This window comes from Panulirus ornatus, chromosome 38, assembly GCF_036320965.1.
Source record: "Panulirus ornatus isolate Po-2019 chromosome 38, ASM3632096v1, whole genome shotgun sequence".
NCBI classification, from domain to species: Eukaryota; Metazoa; Arthropoda; class Malacostraca; order Decapoda; family Palinuridae; genus Panulirus; species Panulirus ornatus.
The window spans coordinates 4165774-4185047 of record NC_092261.1 but is presented as its reverse complement, the minus strand read 5'-3'; the positions used below and the strand labels follow the sequence as shown (position 1 = coordinate 4185047).

At 43.3% G+C, this 19274-nt stretch overlaps 2 protein-coding genes, 2 long non-coding RNA genes and 1 pseudogene across 4 annotated transcripts in view; 3 read left to right on the top strand and 2 right to left on the bottom strand.

The window, feature by feature from the left end:
- Positions 1-19274, bottom strand: part of LOC139760942 (uncharacterized) — a 48304-nt gene that overhangs the window by 23420 nt on the left and 5610 nt on the right. The gene's annotated exons all lie outside the window — the stretch shown is intronic.
- LOC139760979 (uncharacterized) lies at positions 943-4072 on the top strand. Its single transcript, XM_071684755.1, has 4 exons — positions 943-2504; positions 2879-3007; positions 3244-3393; positions 3855-4072. Exons 1-4 carry the CDS (start codon positions 2257-2259, stop codon positions 3997-3999), a joined length of 672 nt encoding a protein of 223 aa, XP_071540856.1. The 5' UTR covers positions 943-2256; the 3' UTR covers positions 4000-4072.
- Positions 4338-12299, bottom strand: LOC139760824 (uncharacterized). The gene is made up of 3 exons (XR_011715409.1): positions 12136-12299; positions 4857-5114; positions 4338-4744 (listed from the first exon to the last, which is right to left on the bottom strand). It is a non-coding gene; the product is annotated as an uncharacterized lncRNA (long non-coding RNA).
- Positions 5967-7294, top strand: LOC139760825 (uncharacterized). Its single transcript, XR_011715410.1, has 3 exons — positions 5967-6093; positions 6473-6602; positions 6843-7294. It is a non-coding gene; the product is annotated as an uncharacterized lncRNA (long non-coding RNA).
- Positions 10471-18279, top strand: LOC139760823 (probable glutamate receptor; annotated as a pseudogene).

The window sequence follows — 19274 nt, the reverse complement described above, 5'->3', positions numbered from 1 at the left end:
TTGGACGTTTCTCAAACTCTCCAGCTTTACTGTAGGCCAAATGCAATTCCTCATGGATTTCTGAGGAGAGATGAGAATTGGTGCACAGCTGCCTCCATTGGCTCTAGGGATATAAACATGAGAAAAGACGAGGTGCGATGCAATCTAGGATGTAACGATATCCCATCAGGCTCAAAGCCCAATGTGTCGAATTATGATGCTCGACATTGGCTCCCCGTGCATCCTGGTGCACGATGGTGTTGCGGGCTGACACCACAACACCTGAATTGCCCTCCACTCATACAGAGAACAGAGTCCAGAGGAGTGACACAAGGAGATATGTGACACCTCAGCACTTATAGAACAGCCTTCATGTTCTTGGGCTCTTGCTTGTCAAACAGATTTTAGCATATAGTCTCATGTGAAGAAGAAAAATACAAGTCGTCGTGAACCATGTGTCAGATGAAATTTGATAACAAAGAAAATTGCAGTGTATAGTAAGAGTTGATCCTATGTAAAGACATATTCAGGTGATAAAGAAATTATGATTAAAGTTGTTTTCATCTGAATTATGATTGAAGTTGTTTTTATCTCAATATCAAATAGATCTTTGTCTACAATGTATCACTGACTTTTATTATCTATAAGATCCTTTAGAACTTAATGATACAATATACAGATTCTTACCCAAGTGCTTTCCTGCTATTTTATCTTTGCCTCATCCATGTACAACTTCTCACTCAGGAGCTGTCCATTCTTTCTCTGCCACAGCTTGGGAAAAAGGGTTCCTGTGCTTGTGAGTTATGTAATGGTATTATAAAAGCGAGTGCTTGATGCTCATTTACCAACTGTGTATAAGTCTTCGTTATAAGGGCAAGGATGGCTCAGCTTCGGTAAACCATTATGCTATGTAAACTGATGGCACAGGGCAAAACAACCAGCTGTTGAAATACAGATTTAAATGGGAAAAAGCTGTCTGGTGAATGTACCTTGATCATGGAAAATGAGGCAAGGACATTAACTTCAGAATCATGAGTATGGTTTCTTATTTCTATGATATGATAATGACAAGATGATAATAATAAGAGATGATATACTGACGTAGCGATGATAATAGAAACAGACGTTTATAACATGATAAAATGTATTACCACATGAGTGCTGTTCCTGTCACATTTGATATGTAATTTTCTTTAATACAAGGACTGATGTTATGCAGATGTAGATATATGAAGGTGGGAGGGTTCAGTAAGGCTCGTCCCTCTTCTTACTGAGAACTGGTCTTGGACGCTCCGACGCCAGTATTACAATTCTCAACTCAGCAGTTTGAAATTTTGTCTTTCCTCTTAATCATCATCTCAGAGATTTCTTTTCTCGAGAGGCTGAGATCAGTTAGGATTATATGACTTTACGTACACTACAGAGAGTGTTGTGTTATGGTCCATACCCATATTAGCCTGTACAGTTGCAGGGGAGGTGTGGAGGTCAGTGATAATGGTGAGTGTGGCGGCTCTGTTGTTGATCCTGACTGTGGCTGTCCTCCCGTGTGTCGCCCAGCTGCCTCAACGTCCTTATGGTAAGTCCACGGATAATTTGTGGATAGATGATTTCATTTTCCAATTTACCTTCTAACCGGATTTTACCATTTCTATCTAGATGAACGTAAAATTCTTCATCATTACACGGCAAAGGAGCACCCATAATCATAGGTCATCTATGTTAATTGCTTCATAATCTGAGACGATTTTGCTATTGTGATATGATGATTCTTCTTGCTCAGCTGTTGTGGAGACGCTGGGAGTGGCAGGCGGGGCGGTGGAGGCGGTGCTGGCCAGAGAGCGGCCGCCCCACTGCTCCGTCATCCTCCTCACAGACGGCACCACCTCGGCCACCACTGTCTTCACGGTACGTCAACACTGCCTCACCTAGACACCCTCACATCACCTGTGTCCTGCTACGTATTGTCTCATATCGCCTGCTTACACACACCTCTCAACAACACTCCGTACAATATAGCGCTTCACATCTTTGTACTTGTATCACATCAGGTGCAGGAGAGGCTGCGAACACCAGCGGGGCTGGCGGTGTTCGAGGTGGCAGGAGAGTTCGCGATTCCCAATATGACACAGGCTCAGCCCAACTGGATGGTCGACGAAGTCCGGAGGGTAGGTCACATTATCAGGTGCTGTGAGGGATGGTCATATCAGTTTTGATGGGAAGTTATGGCACTGATGAAGGGAGGCTGTACTGTTTCAGAAGAAAGCGAAGGCGACACTCATGGTAGTATGTGTATGTCACCAGCTTCGGCAGGTGTCGGGGTGCGTGACGTTGGTGGTGGTGAGTGACGACCCAGCCTTCCTGGCCGCCTCGGCCGAGTGGTCCCTCAAGGGCCGCCTCCTGACGTGGTCCAACAAACTCCTGGCCGTCACCCGCCGGCCTCTTCAGGACCTGCCACACCTCTACACCTCCTTCTCCATGATGAACGCCATGTTGATCACCGTGGACGCCCTTGCATCCGTTGCAGAGTAAGTCACCTCACACTCTATCGTAGATACTACGACATCGTTCTACCTCCTTGTTCTTCATGGTTGACTCTGTATCCTAGTGTTCTCCAGTATCACTGCAAAGCTGGTACAACCTCCACAGGAAATGACTCGTTGTCTTACTGGGAAAAACATTATACAGACCCCCAGGCAGGAAACAGATATTTCACTTGCCTCACGTAAAGGAGAATGGGCAGTAGGGGTTCGAATGTCACTGTGCCATAACCCTTCAGACACCCGCTTGATGGGCAGCTCAGCTGTGAAATTGGGGGTCGTGTTAAAGTGTCACAGATACCATTCTTGTGCACAGAAAACAAGAAAAAAAGTTTGATAAAACCAGCGTTCCTTGCTTGCAGGTGTGATATATACATCCACCCGCCCTACAAACCCCCGGACGCCCAGGTGGTACCAGTTGCGTCCTGGTCGACCATACGTGGCCTCACACTGGCTACCCACCTCCCGCTCTTCCCTGAGAAGTTCTCCAGGTACGTGACATGGAAGCATTTCTTTAGTTCTATACTGCTAAGTGTGGCTTGAATACGACTTCCGTATAAAAATGTATATATTTTCCCCTTCACTCGTGCTTCTATTCTCTGGAAGGTCTGTGAAACCTTCCTCATTTCTTACTTTCTTAAACACTTACAGCAGTAAGTCCTTATCCTTCACATATCTCATTACTTTCATCCAATATCACACGGTTTATCATTGATATCTCGAGCAGGTTCGCCTATGGGCCAACATTTGTAGCAGCAGCTGAGGAGTATTCCTCCTTCGTGGAGACGGACCCAGCCTGGGTCCCTGGTCGACCTATGAACTACACAGGACCCGTGATACAGCTGCTGGCGTTGTTGGCAAGTCACTTCAATTTTACGTAAGTTTTATTGTATCATTTCTATAGCTAGTGTGTGTGTGTGTGTGTGTGTGTGTGTGTGTGTGTGTGTAGCACCCGTGTGATGTAATGTGCGTATGGTGTTTGATGATTGTGGAGTCCCGTTGTTGTTGTTATTGTTTGATATTGAACCTCCCGCCAACTCAGGAGGTGCGGGTCCTATGTTCTAGGGCGGCCCGCCCGGTGGTGAGGGACCGTATATGACTCGTCTGTTTACAATATATTCACGTACGACGTAATAATGAGAAACTATATGACTTTAAGTATTTAAAAATCATGTTAGACTATTACAGTATAAGCTAATGTACTGACATTAACTTATTAGCAATCTGCACTCTGCTGTTCTATGTGTTCTCTAATATAGCTCGTCCAAGGTACAGCCATTCTTCTCTTGAATTTTGAATTAGGAATCAGGAATGATAGATGAACATCTGTCTCACTAGGTACACGTTCGTCCGGCCGCCGGACGGGAAGTGGGGAACTAAGGAGGCTGATGGGTCCTGGTCTGGCATGGTGGGGATGGTGGGCAGGAAGGTAAGTGTATATCAAGTGGTGTGTCTGTGCACCACTCAATGTGATTGGTCCTAGTCAATGTGGCTAGAAGTGACATAAAATGAGGCAACGAAACGGTATCTTTCACTGGTGACCAAAGAGAAATCATAATGTGTGACCAAAACGGGTCACTCGTACTATAGTTTTTGAAAGCTTTGAATCTACGACAAGGAACAAAATAATCATGGCCGAGTCGTCACTCGGTTGTAAGAGTTAGTGGTAGACACTACTGGGGCTTGATAAGTACTAGTGTGACCGTGAGGCCCTAAGGTTCCCACACTGCAACAAGAAAGTTAAGCTATAAGATAAAACCTTCGAAGTCAGACTTTCAGGCGAGGTGATCTGAAAGACTAACACCCAACAAGATAATTTCTTTTTTAAGAAAACAAAACTGTCAGGTAGTAACCTACCTTCTTCACGCCTACCCATGTGATTCCAAGTCATTTACAGTTACTGAATATCATAAATACTGTAACAGACTTGCCTCTGTATCATTCTAATAAGGTAATTCACGTGGGCGGATGCAGGAGGCCGATATAGGAGTTGGTCCCTTCTCAGTGAGTGCCGTTCGTGCTGAGATGGTGGACTACATGAGGCTATTCGTGGATGACGCATTGAAGATCATAGGAGGTCTGGGGCGGCCTGAGGTGGACCCGTGGGGCTTCCTGCTGCCTCTGGGACCTCTGGTGTGGACGGCCATCCTGGCGGCGCTGCTGGTGGTGCCGGGGATGGTGTTGCTGCTGTTGCTCTGCTTCCCTCGTAAGGCTCCACAGAGGGACACCTGGAAGATGGACAATATCTTCTCCTATATTCGCATATTATTACAACAAGGTAAAGAAATATGTAGGCCAAAAACTTGGATACATAATGCAATTTTCAGTGAAAAAACAAACCTGTCGAATATGTTGTCAGTAATGTTAGCTATAACTGAACTGGTGTTGGTCATCAACAAGACTACGAGCCGGAGCCTAGCGTGAGGGAGTGGGAGCGTCTGGTGTTGGGGTCGTGGATGGTGATGACGCTAGTGTTCGTCCGATGCTACGCTGGTAACCTCATGTCCATTTTGGCAGTGAGGTACATCCCGCAGCCCTACCAGTCCCTCAGAGATGTGCTGGACGACCCCTCCGCCATCATGATCTGGGAGGCTGGAACTGTGTACACAGAATATCTAATGGTAGGTCAAGTACTGAGATAAGTTAATCAAAAGTATGATAACTGTACTTTTATTATTACCATTGTACTGTCCTTTTAGATATTCTATCTACTGTAATGTATCATATAAAAACTTTCGCCCTACCGTAACTCTAGTCATATCAGCAGCTCATCCTCCTTCCATTATACTGTTTCTTAAGACTCGGTAGTTTCTCTTCAGTCACAGGTAAAATGTGGTTCACAAAAATGACAAAAAGAAAATCAGTCAGAAGCGAAAAATGTATCCAATAAAAAGTAGGATGATGGAGAGTATTACGACCCTGACCCTGTCATCCCGGACGCAGGTTATGACCTCCCCTTATATGTAACTTGATGTCATTGCCTTGACTTTTAAACTTCCGATCTTAAGGACAGCATCACACAGGCCTTCACACATGGTACAGCCTTATAACACACCTCTCGCAGGCTGCGAGAGATGGTACATTTCGTGAGACAATGGACGCCAAGAAGGACGGACGCCTGATGTGGGTCAAGTCTGTGGAGTGGAGCGAAGTGATGGAGAACCTGGTGAAGGAGGGACACCACGTCCTCTTCGTCGAAGAGAACGAAAGCAGGTCTCTCAGGGCCGATATGTTCTCAGGCACAGGTGGCTATCTCTCCTGGACCAAGCACATCTTCAGGACATTTCATATTATGTAGTTTAACCTCAAAGAAATGACATGAAAGGAATAGGGAATTGACAACAACGCTGGATGTACGTGTGAACCTCATGTCACAAATCTCCATTCAAATAATATATATTATCTCTCACTCACGTATTCAATAACCTGCGCGTGAAATAACACTACAGAAACAAGCTTAACCTCTGAACCTCACAGGACGATGTGACTTTTACGCCTCCAGGGAACATTACTTCCCTAATTCCATGAGTATGATCGGTCAGAAGGGCCATCCCCTCGTCCCAGCCTTAAGTAAAAGGTAATGTGGATGGAAGATGTTAAGCGTGTGGTCACTAGTTGTGTGTGTGTGTGTGTGTGTGTGTGTGTGTGACAATCTATTCACATATACATGTATTTACATATTTCTATATGTGTTCCTTTTTTTTTAGTATTCTTTACTATTTCCAATCAATCATGTAATTTTAGTTCGATGATAAATGCTCCGCGAACTCTCTTGTTATAGGCACATGACATCTGAACTAGTCATAGATTGTTGCGTTGTTGCACAGGCAAGAAAACGCAAGAAAATATTTAGAATGTTTCAATCAAATACTTACAAAACTTTGGACAAAATCTGACAATACTTTAGTTAACAGAGAAACATTTTGTTTTGCATCAAAAATTCTTTTGCTCCACAGCATTAAGTTTGTGAAGCAGTTCGGGATATTTGATTATTGGATGAGGAGTTTCAAGGTTAATGCCACCAGATGTCTCCGTCCTCCTACCAGGATCACCATCAAGACCTCCCTCGCTCTCTCCAACCTCTGGGTGAACAACACAGCCACGTAACATTACTAACCCTGACAACATGTCGCAATAGTGATAACTAATGCCTTCCCTAAATGTTTCTCTTGGTAGACATTTAATATTACCTTAGACGATAACATCCTTTGATGTCATTTGTAAGGATTTCAAACGTACAGATTCATATTGTACACTGACATAAAACAGAGCCATTGTATCACTATGTTAACACCTGCCTGACGGAGACGACCTCGTTCATTTCAGGGAATGTTTGTGGTGCTCACTGGTGGCCACGCTGTCGCTTTCCTGCTGCTCTGTCTCGAGCTTCTCGCTGCTCGTTTTATACAGATCAGAGAGCCACTGATCTCCTACATCAGTGGTCACTGACTACAGAACACCAAGGAGTGTACCTTCCATCATAATTCACATCGAGTAAGTGTCGGTTCAGACGAACAAAGTCCACCAACCTCATCAACGTGGACACTTCAGCGTCAATACCTCACAACACATGAACGATGCGGCGCATTACCTGCCCAGAAGGTGGACAACATACAGGCTGTCAGGCTACTTCAGCAAGACCAACACCTCAGTAGAATTAACAATATTTGATGCCTTACTCTTCCAACTGAACGCAATCCGATCTCCTATTATTTCTTTAAATAGACATTTCCTCTCGTGTTAAACATACTACACACACACACACACACACACACACACACACATATATATATATATATATATATATATATATATATATATATATATATATATATATATATATATACCAAAACCTACAGATCCGACTCAAGGAAGCATTGTAGATATAAAGATTATAATGGCAACGAAAGTTGTACTGAGAAATTAGAATGCTAAATATGACAGAACACTGAAATAATAAAAGGATAAATATGACATATAAATAACTTTGTAACAACTGACTGTGTTTTGTAGACGTATACACCAGGAAGGTACTACCGCCTGAGTGACGGGGGTCGTAATGGTTGTGCAGTGAGGGGGCATTGCAGAGGCTGTCACGTATCACTCCCTATGTCTACGTTCCTTTCTTTCCCTCCTGTCTCATATGGACGTGGGATGCTGGAACTCAGTCCAGGAAAACATGAACTCTCTCTCTCCATCTCTCACATATCTCTCTATCCATCTCACGCATCTCTCTCTTCATCTCTCACACAGTATTTGACTACATGTATTGCACGCAAGTCATTATCCTATATCATGAATCATTTTCATCCTTGGGGGAAAGCGAAGTAAGAATACTATCTAAAAATAAAAGATGATCAAGCAAGATACTTGTAGAAAATGAATAAGATCTTTTAGATAATCGAGCATCGACCATCTCGAGTTACCAATGCCAGACCAAGTCTCACACATTCGACCAATGAGACGCAGGCCTGACTCCTGCAGGAGGTGTGTCTAACGAACACAAAAAGGATGTGAGGCGCTGGTGCAAGATACATTGTCGTGGTGCAGCTGACACCGTCAACAACCTCACCTCCTGTACTGCTACTGTAAGACGCTACCAGCCTCTGGCAACAAAAATTGTGTATTGCTTATCTTTTTTTTTTTTTTACTTTAAGTTAGTTCAAGCACTTGAGATGTGTGTGTGTGTGTGTGTGTGTGTGTGTGTGTCTGTGTGTGTGTGTGTGTAATTATGCATTTGCGCTGCAAGGGAATAAGGAGTTTTACGCTGTTAGGGGCCCCACCTTTTGAGCTTTCTATATCATACACTTTTTGAGATTTCTGTATCCACACTGGTTTTCTTCACTATTGTGTCTAAGTCACCCCTCACTCCTCTGTCTTCCAAGTTCGACCAACTTATGGCTGCCAATCTTTCCCTATCACTCAGCTCTCTTAATTCTTGTACCATTTTTGTTGCGCTCCTCTGGACCTTCTCTATTTTTTCTTTTAGCTACTACACCCTCCGTAACCACCAGTCCTCCCACTTTACCATCACTCCCTCTCCTGGCTACCACACCGTCCCTTACCACCATCCCTCCCTCCATTACTGGCCAACAACCTAAATGGCGGAGTGGTATTGTTCAGTGGTCCCAACAACTCATTCCTGCCATTTTTCTTCTCCATATCTCCTGTGATTTCGGGACAACTGTCTTGCTAGACAATGAAATATTTTCCCTAAGATGTATCACCCAAGTAGCCAGCAGCTTTTATCCTAGAGTGCGAATGGATGAATTATTTGAAGCTTTGTATGGGTGATTAGTTGTCGTACGGCTGGCAGCTACCGTAGCAGGTCTGCAACTGTATGTGATTGTTAGTTTGTCAACTATCCGGCAAATTCCTCCGCGTTTGTGCAGGCAGACAGACAGAAAGGACCGCTTTCTTATACTACAGATTATCACTGCCACTTTTGAAACGGCTTCAGACGAGAGTGGATAGATTTGCTGTCGAAACAGCTGAACCACCTCCATAGCACATTGAAACGTCTTCATAACGACGTCCGATGAACAACCTTTTATTTCATTCCACACAGGAATAATATGGCTCGTCAGCGTCACATATTCAAATCGACGGGTGTGGACGACCGCACAAAGATCGTGTTGATGTGGGCAGACGGTACGTCTCCTCGTGACATTGCACACAGGTCCGGAACCAGCTTGTCCACTGTCTACAGGTGGATAAGACGGTGGCGAAGAGAGGGCAACGTTTACACAAGACGCTACAGAAGTCTACTTTGGATGATTCCTAGAGGACCGGATCCCATAAACGTTCAACATAACTCCTCTCCGTTCCTACCCGCTCTGGTGGACGTCGCTAACACTTCCCAAGTTCACTGTAGACCAAATACTGATTGTATGGATCTTAGCATAAGAAACCACGATTATCAGTACAGTATGGGATATACTGATGTCACTTCAGACTCGAGACAATATATGTCAAATCATAAAGTCAAAAACTTGCTCCCCTTGCATCATGATTCCCAGTGGTGTTAGAGTCTAACACCACAGCATCCGAACCACTCTTGAGTCCTATAGCTGTCTATGCTATAACGAGCGAGCCAGCCAGTGGTGAGTTTATGCAACAGGAAAAATAATAGGAGACTTCACCACCAACACTGTCTAACCTGGGAATAAACTTGTGAAAGTATAGCCTCCATGTTCTCGTATTTCTGATGGTAGAGTAAATGAATAGCATCTAAGAATTGTTGTAAAGTGATTAGAGATTATAATTTCGCGTAGACAATATATGAGATGGAATCTTATACCACAAAGTGCATAGCATCAAACGAAGGTGACTGAACGTATAATTAAGACACGCAAAAGATAATATGTTTGACTTTGTAATTATCGTATGATTCAAAAGATATGGTTATAATGTCGTACTGTCTTTCATTATCTATATAATCCTTCGAAACCCATTTTATGATATACAAATCTGGAGTGAATCGTCTTGATCATATCTGTTATTAGAACTCTTCAAATGGGATCAGAATATTTTCATTTATACAAGATTCTCACAGTTACAACATTCTATATTCGAAAAATGTCCCTTACAAACACAAATAAAGGAACGAAATTAATGAAAATATCTTAGGATGCCAGATTAACACAGCTACAGAATATACCACAGCCATTTGTAAAAATATCACAACAAATTACATTGGATAGTTCTCTTGTTACAACAATGTGCTTTAACTGTGTGAAGTTGAGAGCAACCATACTCAATGATGTTCCCACTGAACACTAGCGAAGTCAACATCTAACTTGTCTTGAAAACTTCGAGAAGCCACAACCAATTTGTAATAGCACTTAATGAGTCAATAGATAAGGATAAGTTGGGAATCGCTTTTTCTGTAAAAAAAAAAAAAAAAAAAAAAAGACTAACTAATTAACCTCTGTTTATGACCCACATCCATAAGATCATGAGGACTTAAAGCGGAGGTGTCGGGAGCAATGACGATGGTGTGTGTGGCGGCTCTGTTGTTGATCGTGACTGTGGCTGTCCTCTCGTCTGTCGCCCAGCTGCCTCGACGCCCATATGGTAAAACCACACTTGTGTTCACACTGTAGTACCTAGCTAACTTCCTAGCTGTCGTGCATCGGTCTGGCACGAGTTAAATCACAGATAATCTTACAATGAACCATGAGGTTGTCTTCCTAGCTGTCACTCAGCTCAAATGTTCTATTGTATAAGTTTCGACTTGTGAGTCACGCTGTCACTCAGCTCAAATGTTCTATTGTATGAGTTTCGACTTGTGAGTCACGTTACGACGTGGAAATCTTGCTAGCTATCGCACAGCAGCCTCGCTCAGAAGGTGAGGCCAGAGTTGTTGTCAGGCTGTACCACACACATGGTAACTACCTTCCCTCCTGTGATAATTTCTGCGATGATATCTATATCAATGGCAGAATTAAACAACGTCTTTTGGCTGTTTTCCTTCCATTAGATTTTCTCAGATGCAGTTTCAGGAGAAAACAAAATAGTTCGTAAGACTAGGATTATAAAAGAGAAGCCAAATTATGGTGCAAATCATCTGAAAGAGTTTAATTGCTTTCAGTTGTTTTGGAGACGCTGGGCGTGGCAGGCGGGGCGGTGGAGGCGGTGCTGGCCAGAGAGCGGCCGCCCCACTGCTCCGTCATCCTCCTCACAGACGGCACCACCTCGGCCACCACTGTCTTCACGGTACGTCAACACTGCCTCACCTTGATACCCTCACACAACACGTGTTTTGTGGCTTATTATAATGTACCAGCAACTCACAGTTTCCTCTCACCCACAGTGTCCTCATTCTTGCTCACATCCTGTGATTATGTCATTTCAGGAGCTGGATAGGCTGCGGATCCCGTTGGGGCTGGCGGTGTTCGAGGTGACAGGAGAGGACAAGAACCCCAACATGACGCAGAAGCAGCTCGCCTGGATGGTCAACGAGGCTAAACAGGTAGTTAATGATGGTTATACCTCACTCACAGCACTTGTGTAGGAGGTCGGTCGCAGTATTCGTGTGGCTGGTAGGTCACCACCTCTACTCATAAAGCAAAGATACTGAACTGACATTTTCCTCTTTAGTTACCTTCACCAGGACGATACGCATCTACAGTAAAGCAAAGCCTTTTCGGCAGCTTTTGAAACATAGGAAAAAAGTCTTACATCAACAAACCCATGGCAACTGTCAAGCGTCCCTCGCATTAAATGCTTCTGCCCCGACCCAGAACGGAATTATGGCATAGAGCAACTGACCACGAGGAGTTATTGATGATAAGCTCGATTATATTCCTATTAAGATAATCCTAACATATATTCTAATCCTATAAAAACAGACTACATTCCCTTCTGCCCGTTACTCCACAGAAAAGTCCAAATTACCGAAGTTGAGAACCCCTGGTTTATAAGAATTTAACAATCAAGTTGATCATTGCGTTTAAAAAGTAGTGAATTCAGAAATAAAAGGAAAAAAGGACATTTGGCTAAATGATCTCCGATGGGCTGCTTGTCATTTTAGATTCAGCCAACACAAAGTGAGCAAAGGCCACATCACTGGTGAGAGAGATCGCACCGTTTCTGAGGTAATAAAGGCCACACTTACCCCAGTGTGTGTACGTCAACAGCTGTGGCAGGTGTCGGGGTGCGTGACGTTGGTGGTGGTGAGCGACGACCCAGTCTTCCTGGCCACCTCGGTCGAGTGGTCCCTCAAGGGCCGCCTCCTGACGTGGTCAACAAACTCCTGGCCGTCACCCGCCGGCCTCTTCAGGACCTGCCACACCTCTACACCTCCTTCTCCATGACGAACTCAATGTTGATTACCGTGAACAACCCTGCAGCCATTTCAGGGTTAGTCACCACACTCACTCTCGTAAATACTACAACATTGTCCTGCCTCTATAACCACATATAGCCACCATACGACATCGCTGTAAATGTAAATCAGTTTTTAATGCAATTTCTCCAGCGTAGAAAAACTGCACATGTTGTTAGGACCGACACGCGAGAATGGGGAGTTGGTGTTCGATAGTCAAGGTGTTGTTATCATTCAGACAATCGTTTGGTGGGCAGCCCATTTGTGATATCGTGAAATCGTTCTGTCTCACAAAGTCTACTAAAACACAGACACACAGACACACACACACACACACACACACACACACACACACACACATGTAAAGAAAAAAGCTTTGCAATCAAATTTTCTTTCCTTGCAGGTGTGAAATATACATCCACTCGCCTTACAGGCCCCCGGCAGCCCAGGTGGTGCAGGTTGCGTCCTGGTCGACCATACGTGGCCTCACACTGGCCACCCACCTCCCGCTCTTCCCTGACAAGTTCTCTAAGTATGTTTAATGGGATCTTTTCTCTTAGTCTGCACTACCAAGTGTTAGTTAATTTCCTGTTTGTTTTGTTAATACATCATTATCACTTTCTATCATTATTCCTTCCTTCTGCTTCTCTTGTCTTCCTAATACATAAGTTCCTTTCGAAAGGTTCAATATCCTTTCTTCCAGCACTTTTACCCCTGTTTTTCTTTCGCGCACTAAGAAAAATGTGATATTTCAGTTTCATTCTGATACTGAAAGTGACACTGAATGTGACACCGAATGTCCTGTCTACAACCCAAGTGAGTTACACTGATTAGGTTCATTCATATCTTGGCCAGGTTCTCCTACCGGCCATCGCTCGTAGCGGCGGCAGACGAGTATTCCTCCTTCGTGGAGACGGACCCAGACTGGGTCCCTGGTCGCCCTATGAACTACAGAGGACCCGTGATACAGCTGCTGGCGTTGTTGGCAAGTCACCTCAATTTTACGTAAGTCGTGGTGACATCATATACGTCCACAGCATACAGCGAACACGTAGATTTCCACTAAACAAGGACAAGAATGGTTGTATCAAGACTAGTTTTACGACACTGTTTTTATGAATTTACTGTATCCAGATAACTCATATATATGATGCTAGCCTTTACATATCATGAAAAAGATTTCATGCAAACTGTTATCTTGTTAACTGCAAGACATGCACTCAGATCTGATATCAACACAAAATGATATGAGCTTTACACATGTCTGGAGTGGTGGTTTTAACATCGGTCTCACCAGGTACACGTTCATACGGCCGCCAGACGGGAAATGGGGAACTAAAGAGGCTGATGGGTCCTGGTCTGGCATGGTGGGGATGGTGGGCAGGAAGGTGAGTATGTGTTTGTGTACCACTCGTGGTGACTGGTCGTGTTTAGGGTGCCAATCTAGAAATCAAGATAGGAAACCAGAAGTAATTTCTCCTTTTTCGATTTTTTCTTTCTTTTTATGACCGAAAAGAAATCCATATATGTTACGAAGGGGGTTACTGGTATTGTAGTTCTAAAAGGAATTGATTTACTCTCGCCCAAGTACACTTTATAGATGAAATTTGTGGTCAAAATCTGCTTTCGTTTGGACAGGAACATTGTGTCCATCCATGCAATGTTTCTATTTCTTAAGTAAGTCACACAATTGATCAGGAGAGAGGACTTGTAACCTTTGCTCCTCCACCAAGCCACTCGCCCAGCAGCAACGCTGCCAAATAGACTGACTGGCTTTATAATACCTTTAACCTAAAGGGAACAAGCAATAGGTTCTGTGGATTGCTGGTAATGTGCAAGAATAACTAGTTCACTTGTGAGGATGATGCCAGTCCAGCCCTTTCCCCCGCATACCTCATACAGAGAATCAGATTCGCACGAGATCTTATTGTGATTGTCATCCAGAGTTTCATATGGGTGACAACACTGGCGTGAGAAGCCTATATAAGGAAGGGCAATATATATTCTTGTTATATATTCTTTTCCTAGCAATATATGAGTGTCATATACGTACTGTGACAGACGTCCTCCTTCACTATTCAAACGACATACTTTGTATGGGTGGATGCAGGAGGTCGACTTTGGTGTCGGGCCTTTCTCGCTCAGTGTTGTTCGTGCTGAGATGGTGGACTACATGATGTTATTCGTGGACGACGCTGTGAAGATCATAGCAGGTCTGGGGCGGCCTGAGGTGGACCCGTGGGGCTTCCTGCTGCCTCTGGGACCTCTGGTGTGGACGGCCATCCTGGCGGCGCTGCTGGTGGTGCCGGGGATGGTGTTGCTGCTGTTGTTCTGCTTCCCGCGTAAGGCTCCACGGAGAGACACCTGGAAGATGGACAATATCCTCGTGTATCTTCGTATAATATTACAACAAGGTAAATTTGGGAATAAATCTCTGCAAATATATCAATATTCTGAAATGAATGAAAGGACACTATTGTTTCCAGTGATACAAAGACACACCTGCAGGATATGTTGTCTGTAATGTTAGCTATGACTGAACTGGTGTTGGTCATCAACAAGACTACGAGACGGAGCCTAGCGAGTGGGAGTGGGAGCGTCTGGTGTTGGGGTCGTGGATGGTGATGACGCTGGTGTTGACCAAGAGCTACTCTGGTACCCTCATGTCCATGTTGGCCGTCAGGTACATCCCGCAACCCTACCAGTCCCTCAGAGACGTGCTGGACGACCCCTCCGCCATCATGATCTGGGAGGCTGGAACTGTGTACACAGACTATCTAATGGTAGGTCACGTGAAATGAATGGTTATTCCTCTGATCATTGCCACGTCATTTTCAAGATAGATATTCCAATTTTCGAAACGTTATAGAAAAAAAATCTTAGCCAGTTGTAACTATATGTCTTCCATTATATCACTGTATTGGCACTATATCTGTTATTTCTAAATGTAGTTTGAACATGATACTAAAAAGAATATTAAGAAAATCTTCGTATATCTTTGCGTCTTCGTCAGAGTTTTAAATCGACATCCTGTTGATGATGTTTTGAATATATACCTTCTGATGGTATATGTGTATACTTATTATTATTTAGAACCACCTGTGCCTGTAGACTGTTTCATTTAGACAAATCCCTCTGTTCCACCCGAACCATTTAGTGATTATCCAGCTCTCTAGATATGCCATTTCCTTCTACATTACTGAATCACTGGGTTCTGTAAGCTGAATAGTCTCTAGTGTTGCATCAGTGAAGAACGTATCAATCATAATGCTGCTCCTGTTCAGCAGAACGAACGTATTAAAGCAAAATTGAACTACACATTAAGGTCTTCATGTGTATAAATAATCCAGTGAACCTTATGTAGGCTGCGAAGAATGGTACATTTCGCGATGTAATGGAGGCCAAGAAGGACGGTCGTCTAACGCTGGTAACTTCCATAAAGTGGAGGGAAGTGATGGAGAGGCTGGTGGTGCACGGCCGCCACGTCCTCTTCGTGGAGGAGAGAGGAAGCAAGTCTGCCAGGGCCGATATATTCTCAGACACGGGTGAGTGAGTCTTCCCCGGACTAAACAGTCAGGTTCCTGTCGTATTGCGCGGGAAACAGTCAGGTTCCTGTCGTATTGCGCAGGAAACAGTCAGGTTCCTGTCGTATTGCGCAGGAAACAGTCAGGTTCCTGTCGTATTGCGCAGGAAACAGTCAGGTTCCTGTCGTATTGCGCAGGAAACAGTCAGGTTCCTGTCATATTACGTAGGAAACAGTCAGGTTCCTGTCGTATTGCGCAAGAGAGGGAAAAGTAGGAACTCTGTCATTTCTATTTGACATTAAAATCTTGCCAAGCATTATTTCGTTCGAACTGACAACCCTTTAGTAATCTCCCTCAAGGTGAACTAACACGGGGATCCGAAATTCACTGTTGAACCTCATCACCTCCGTTCATTAGTGAGGTCGGTTCATGGGAAAGTTAACAGCACTTGTATATGTGTATCTGTTTTGCTGTTTCTTCCTTTCACTTCATTCGCTGACAAATCTATTTACCTCCTGAGGAAACAACACATTAAGCTTAACCTCTGACCCTTACAGGCCGATGTGATTTCTACGCCTCCAGGGAACATTACTTCCCTAATTCCATGAGCATGATCGGTCAGAAGGGCCATCCCCTCGTCCCAGCCTTAAGTAAAAGGTAATGTGGATGGAGGATGTTAAGCGTGTGGTCACTAGCTGGCGTGTGTGTGTGTGTGTGTGTGTGTGTGTGTGTGTGTTTGTTCTTGGATTAAAACTTTTTTCCCTTCCCCTTTTGCCTCCCCACAGCATCAAGTTTGTGAAGCAGTTCGGGATATTTGATCACTGGATGGAGAGTTTCAAGCCTAACGTCACCAGATGTCTCCATCCTCCTACCAGAATCACCATCAAGACCTCCCTCGCTCTCTCCAACCTCTGGGTGCATAACACAGCCACATACCATCCCTTAACCCGACAGTATCTTAGAACATCACAGAAATAGAACAACTTTCCTTGGTATTTTTGATCTTTGAAGTTAAATGTTAACCTATAGATCCCTGTTTTGGTTGTAACTCACTGTGTACTGACATTATGTTAATAGGCCTCTGTGATATTGTATTAACACCTGCCTGACGGAGACGACCTCTTCCATTTCAGGGAATGTTCGTGGTGCTCGCTGGCGGCCACGCTGTCGCTTTCCTGCTGCTCTGTCTCGAGCTTCTCACTGTTCGTTTTATACAAACCACAAAGCCACTGACCCCATACATCAGTGGCCACTGACCACAGAACACCAAGGAGAGCACGTTTCACCATATCTCACATCGAGTAAGTGATGATTCAAGACGAACTCTACCAACCTCCTCAAAGTCTACACTTCAGCGTCAATAGCCCACAACACATGAACGATGCGGCATATTTCCTGCGCAGCAGATGGACATTTTACAGGCTATCAAACCACCTCAGCAATGCTCATAACCTCAATAAAGATAGATATTATTTTCTGCCTTATTAGCCAACTCAACGTGATCCGATCTTCTTTTTAAAACAGACCTTCAGTGTCATGTTAAATATACAATATATAAGTACCGAAAACAACAGATCTGATGTGATTATTGGGAGATATTGTAGAACTGTTGTTCTCTTATTACATTTCCTCATACAGTAGTAATATACAGATGTGTGTGTCAACTATTCTTTAATTACGTTCCTTTCATTCATTCAGTAGTATGACATTAGAATATGTCTGACTGGTTAGATTACATTAGAATATATTCATTTTTATTCTGGCTTGGGAAATTACACTACGTCTCATGTATTACAAAATTTATTCATTCTTTCGTCTGTAAACATTGGTCTCACAGTCGATGTCACAGGCCTTTATGTTCTACATTTCTTCTTTTCAAACATTTCATATGTTTTCATTTTGGATGTAACTCAACATAGTGGTACTATTAATTTCATTATCAATATCACTACCATTATCATCAGACCTTAAAGAGAAGATAGCTATCTTTTGCAGTTTTTCGAAATATTTCTATAATGATTATCAAATTATTCCATTTGGTAACAATAGTGATAACGATGGTGATAATTACAATGAACAACAATATGATAACAATAATGATAATAGAAATAATAATAATAATATGATAACAATAATAGTAATAATAATAATAATGATAATCATAATAATGATAATAATAATAATAATAATAATAATAATAATAATAATAACAATAATAATAATAATAATAATAATAATAATAATAATATAATGATAACAATAATGAGAATGAGTGTGAGTGAATGAGGCCATTTCTTCTTCTGTTCCTGACACTATCTCGCTGAATGGATTAGCTTTATATCCATAAAAAAAACACGTGTAAAGATCATTTGTGCACAGCGGTATATGAGGTCAGTAGTTCTGGGTCTATATAAGACGAGGAGCGAGAAGCTCGAGACAGAGCAGCAGGAGAGCGACAGCGTGACCGCCAGCGAGCACCACGAACATTCCCTGAAATGAACGAAGTCGTCTCCGTCAGGCAGGTGTTAACACAAGTGATACAGTTGTCCTGCTTTACATCAATGTACACCATGAGTATCTATATTTGATAGCCTTATAGATAACTTCAAAAGTAATGGAACTCATCCAAAATGTTAGTGTCTGAGGTAAAACTAAAATTTCTAACAAAAATGTCTGAAACAAGTACGAGAGTCCAGTATCTTTCCTGTTCTTAAGACGTGTCGTTAGGATAAGTGACTGTGTTATTCACCCAGAGGTTGGAGAGAGCGAGGGAGGACTTGATGGTGATCCTGGAGGGAGGATGAAGACAAGCGGTAGAGTTAACCATGAAAATCTCCATCCAGTAATCAAATATCCCGAACTGCTTCACAAACTTGATGCTGGTTGGGGGAAGGAGGAAAAGTACCAGTGTTATAACCCTCACACCTACACTTCATATATACTCATGGACACAAAACAAATAAACAAAGACACATGCACCGACGGAAACGAATATAGGCAAATTTTACCATGAGTTAATCTCTATTTTTGCATCATAGACTAACTAGCGATGCTAAATTTACCCATTCCAGCTTAGTTACCTTTTACTTAAGACTGGGACGAGTGGGTGGCCCTTCTGACCGATCATACTCATGGAATTAGGCAAGAAATGATCCCTGGACGTGTAAAACTCACACCGACCTGTGGGGTTCAGAGCGTATGTAAGTAAATAATACATTGCCGATGGACACATACATACATGTATATTTCTACTTATGCTCAAGGCACGTGAGTGGCGTGGGTGAGGAGGGAGTCACCTGTGTTTGAGAACATTTCGGCTGTGAGGGAGGCGCTCTCGTTCTCCTCCAGGAAGAGCACGTGGCGTCCGTGCACCACCAGCGTCTTCAGCAGCACTGGGTACGTCCT

What these genes read in the sequence shown, in the direction of transcription:
- LOC139760979 (XM_071684755.1), top strand. Translation starts at nt 2,257, where the DNA reads ATGGTAGTATGTGTATGTCACCAGCTTCGGCAGGTGTCGGGGTGCGTG. An exon ending in TTCCCTGAGAAGTTCTCCAG is followed by an intron (nt 3,008 to 3,243) that starts GTACGTGACATG and finishes TATCTCGAGCAG; the next exon opens with GTTCGCCTATGGGCCAACAT. An exon ending in GCAAGTCACTTCAATTTTAC is followed by an intron (nt 3,394 to 3,854) that starts GTAAGTTTTATT and finishes CTGTCTCACTAG; the next exon opens with GTACACGTTCGTCCGGCCGC.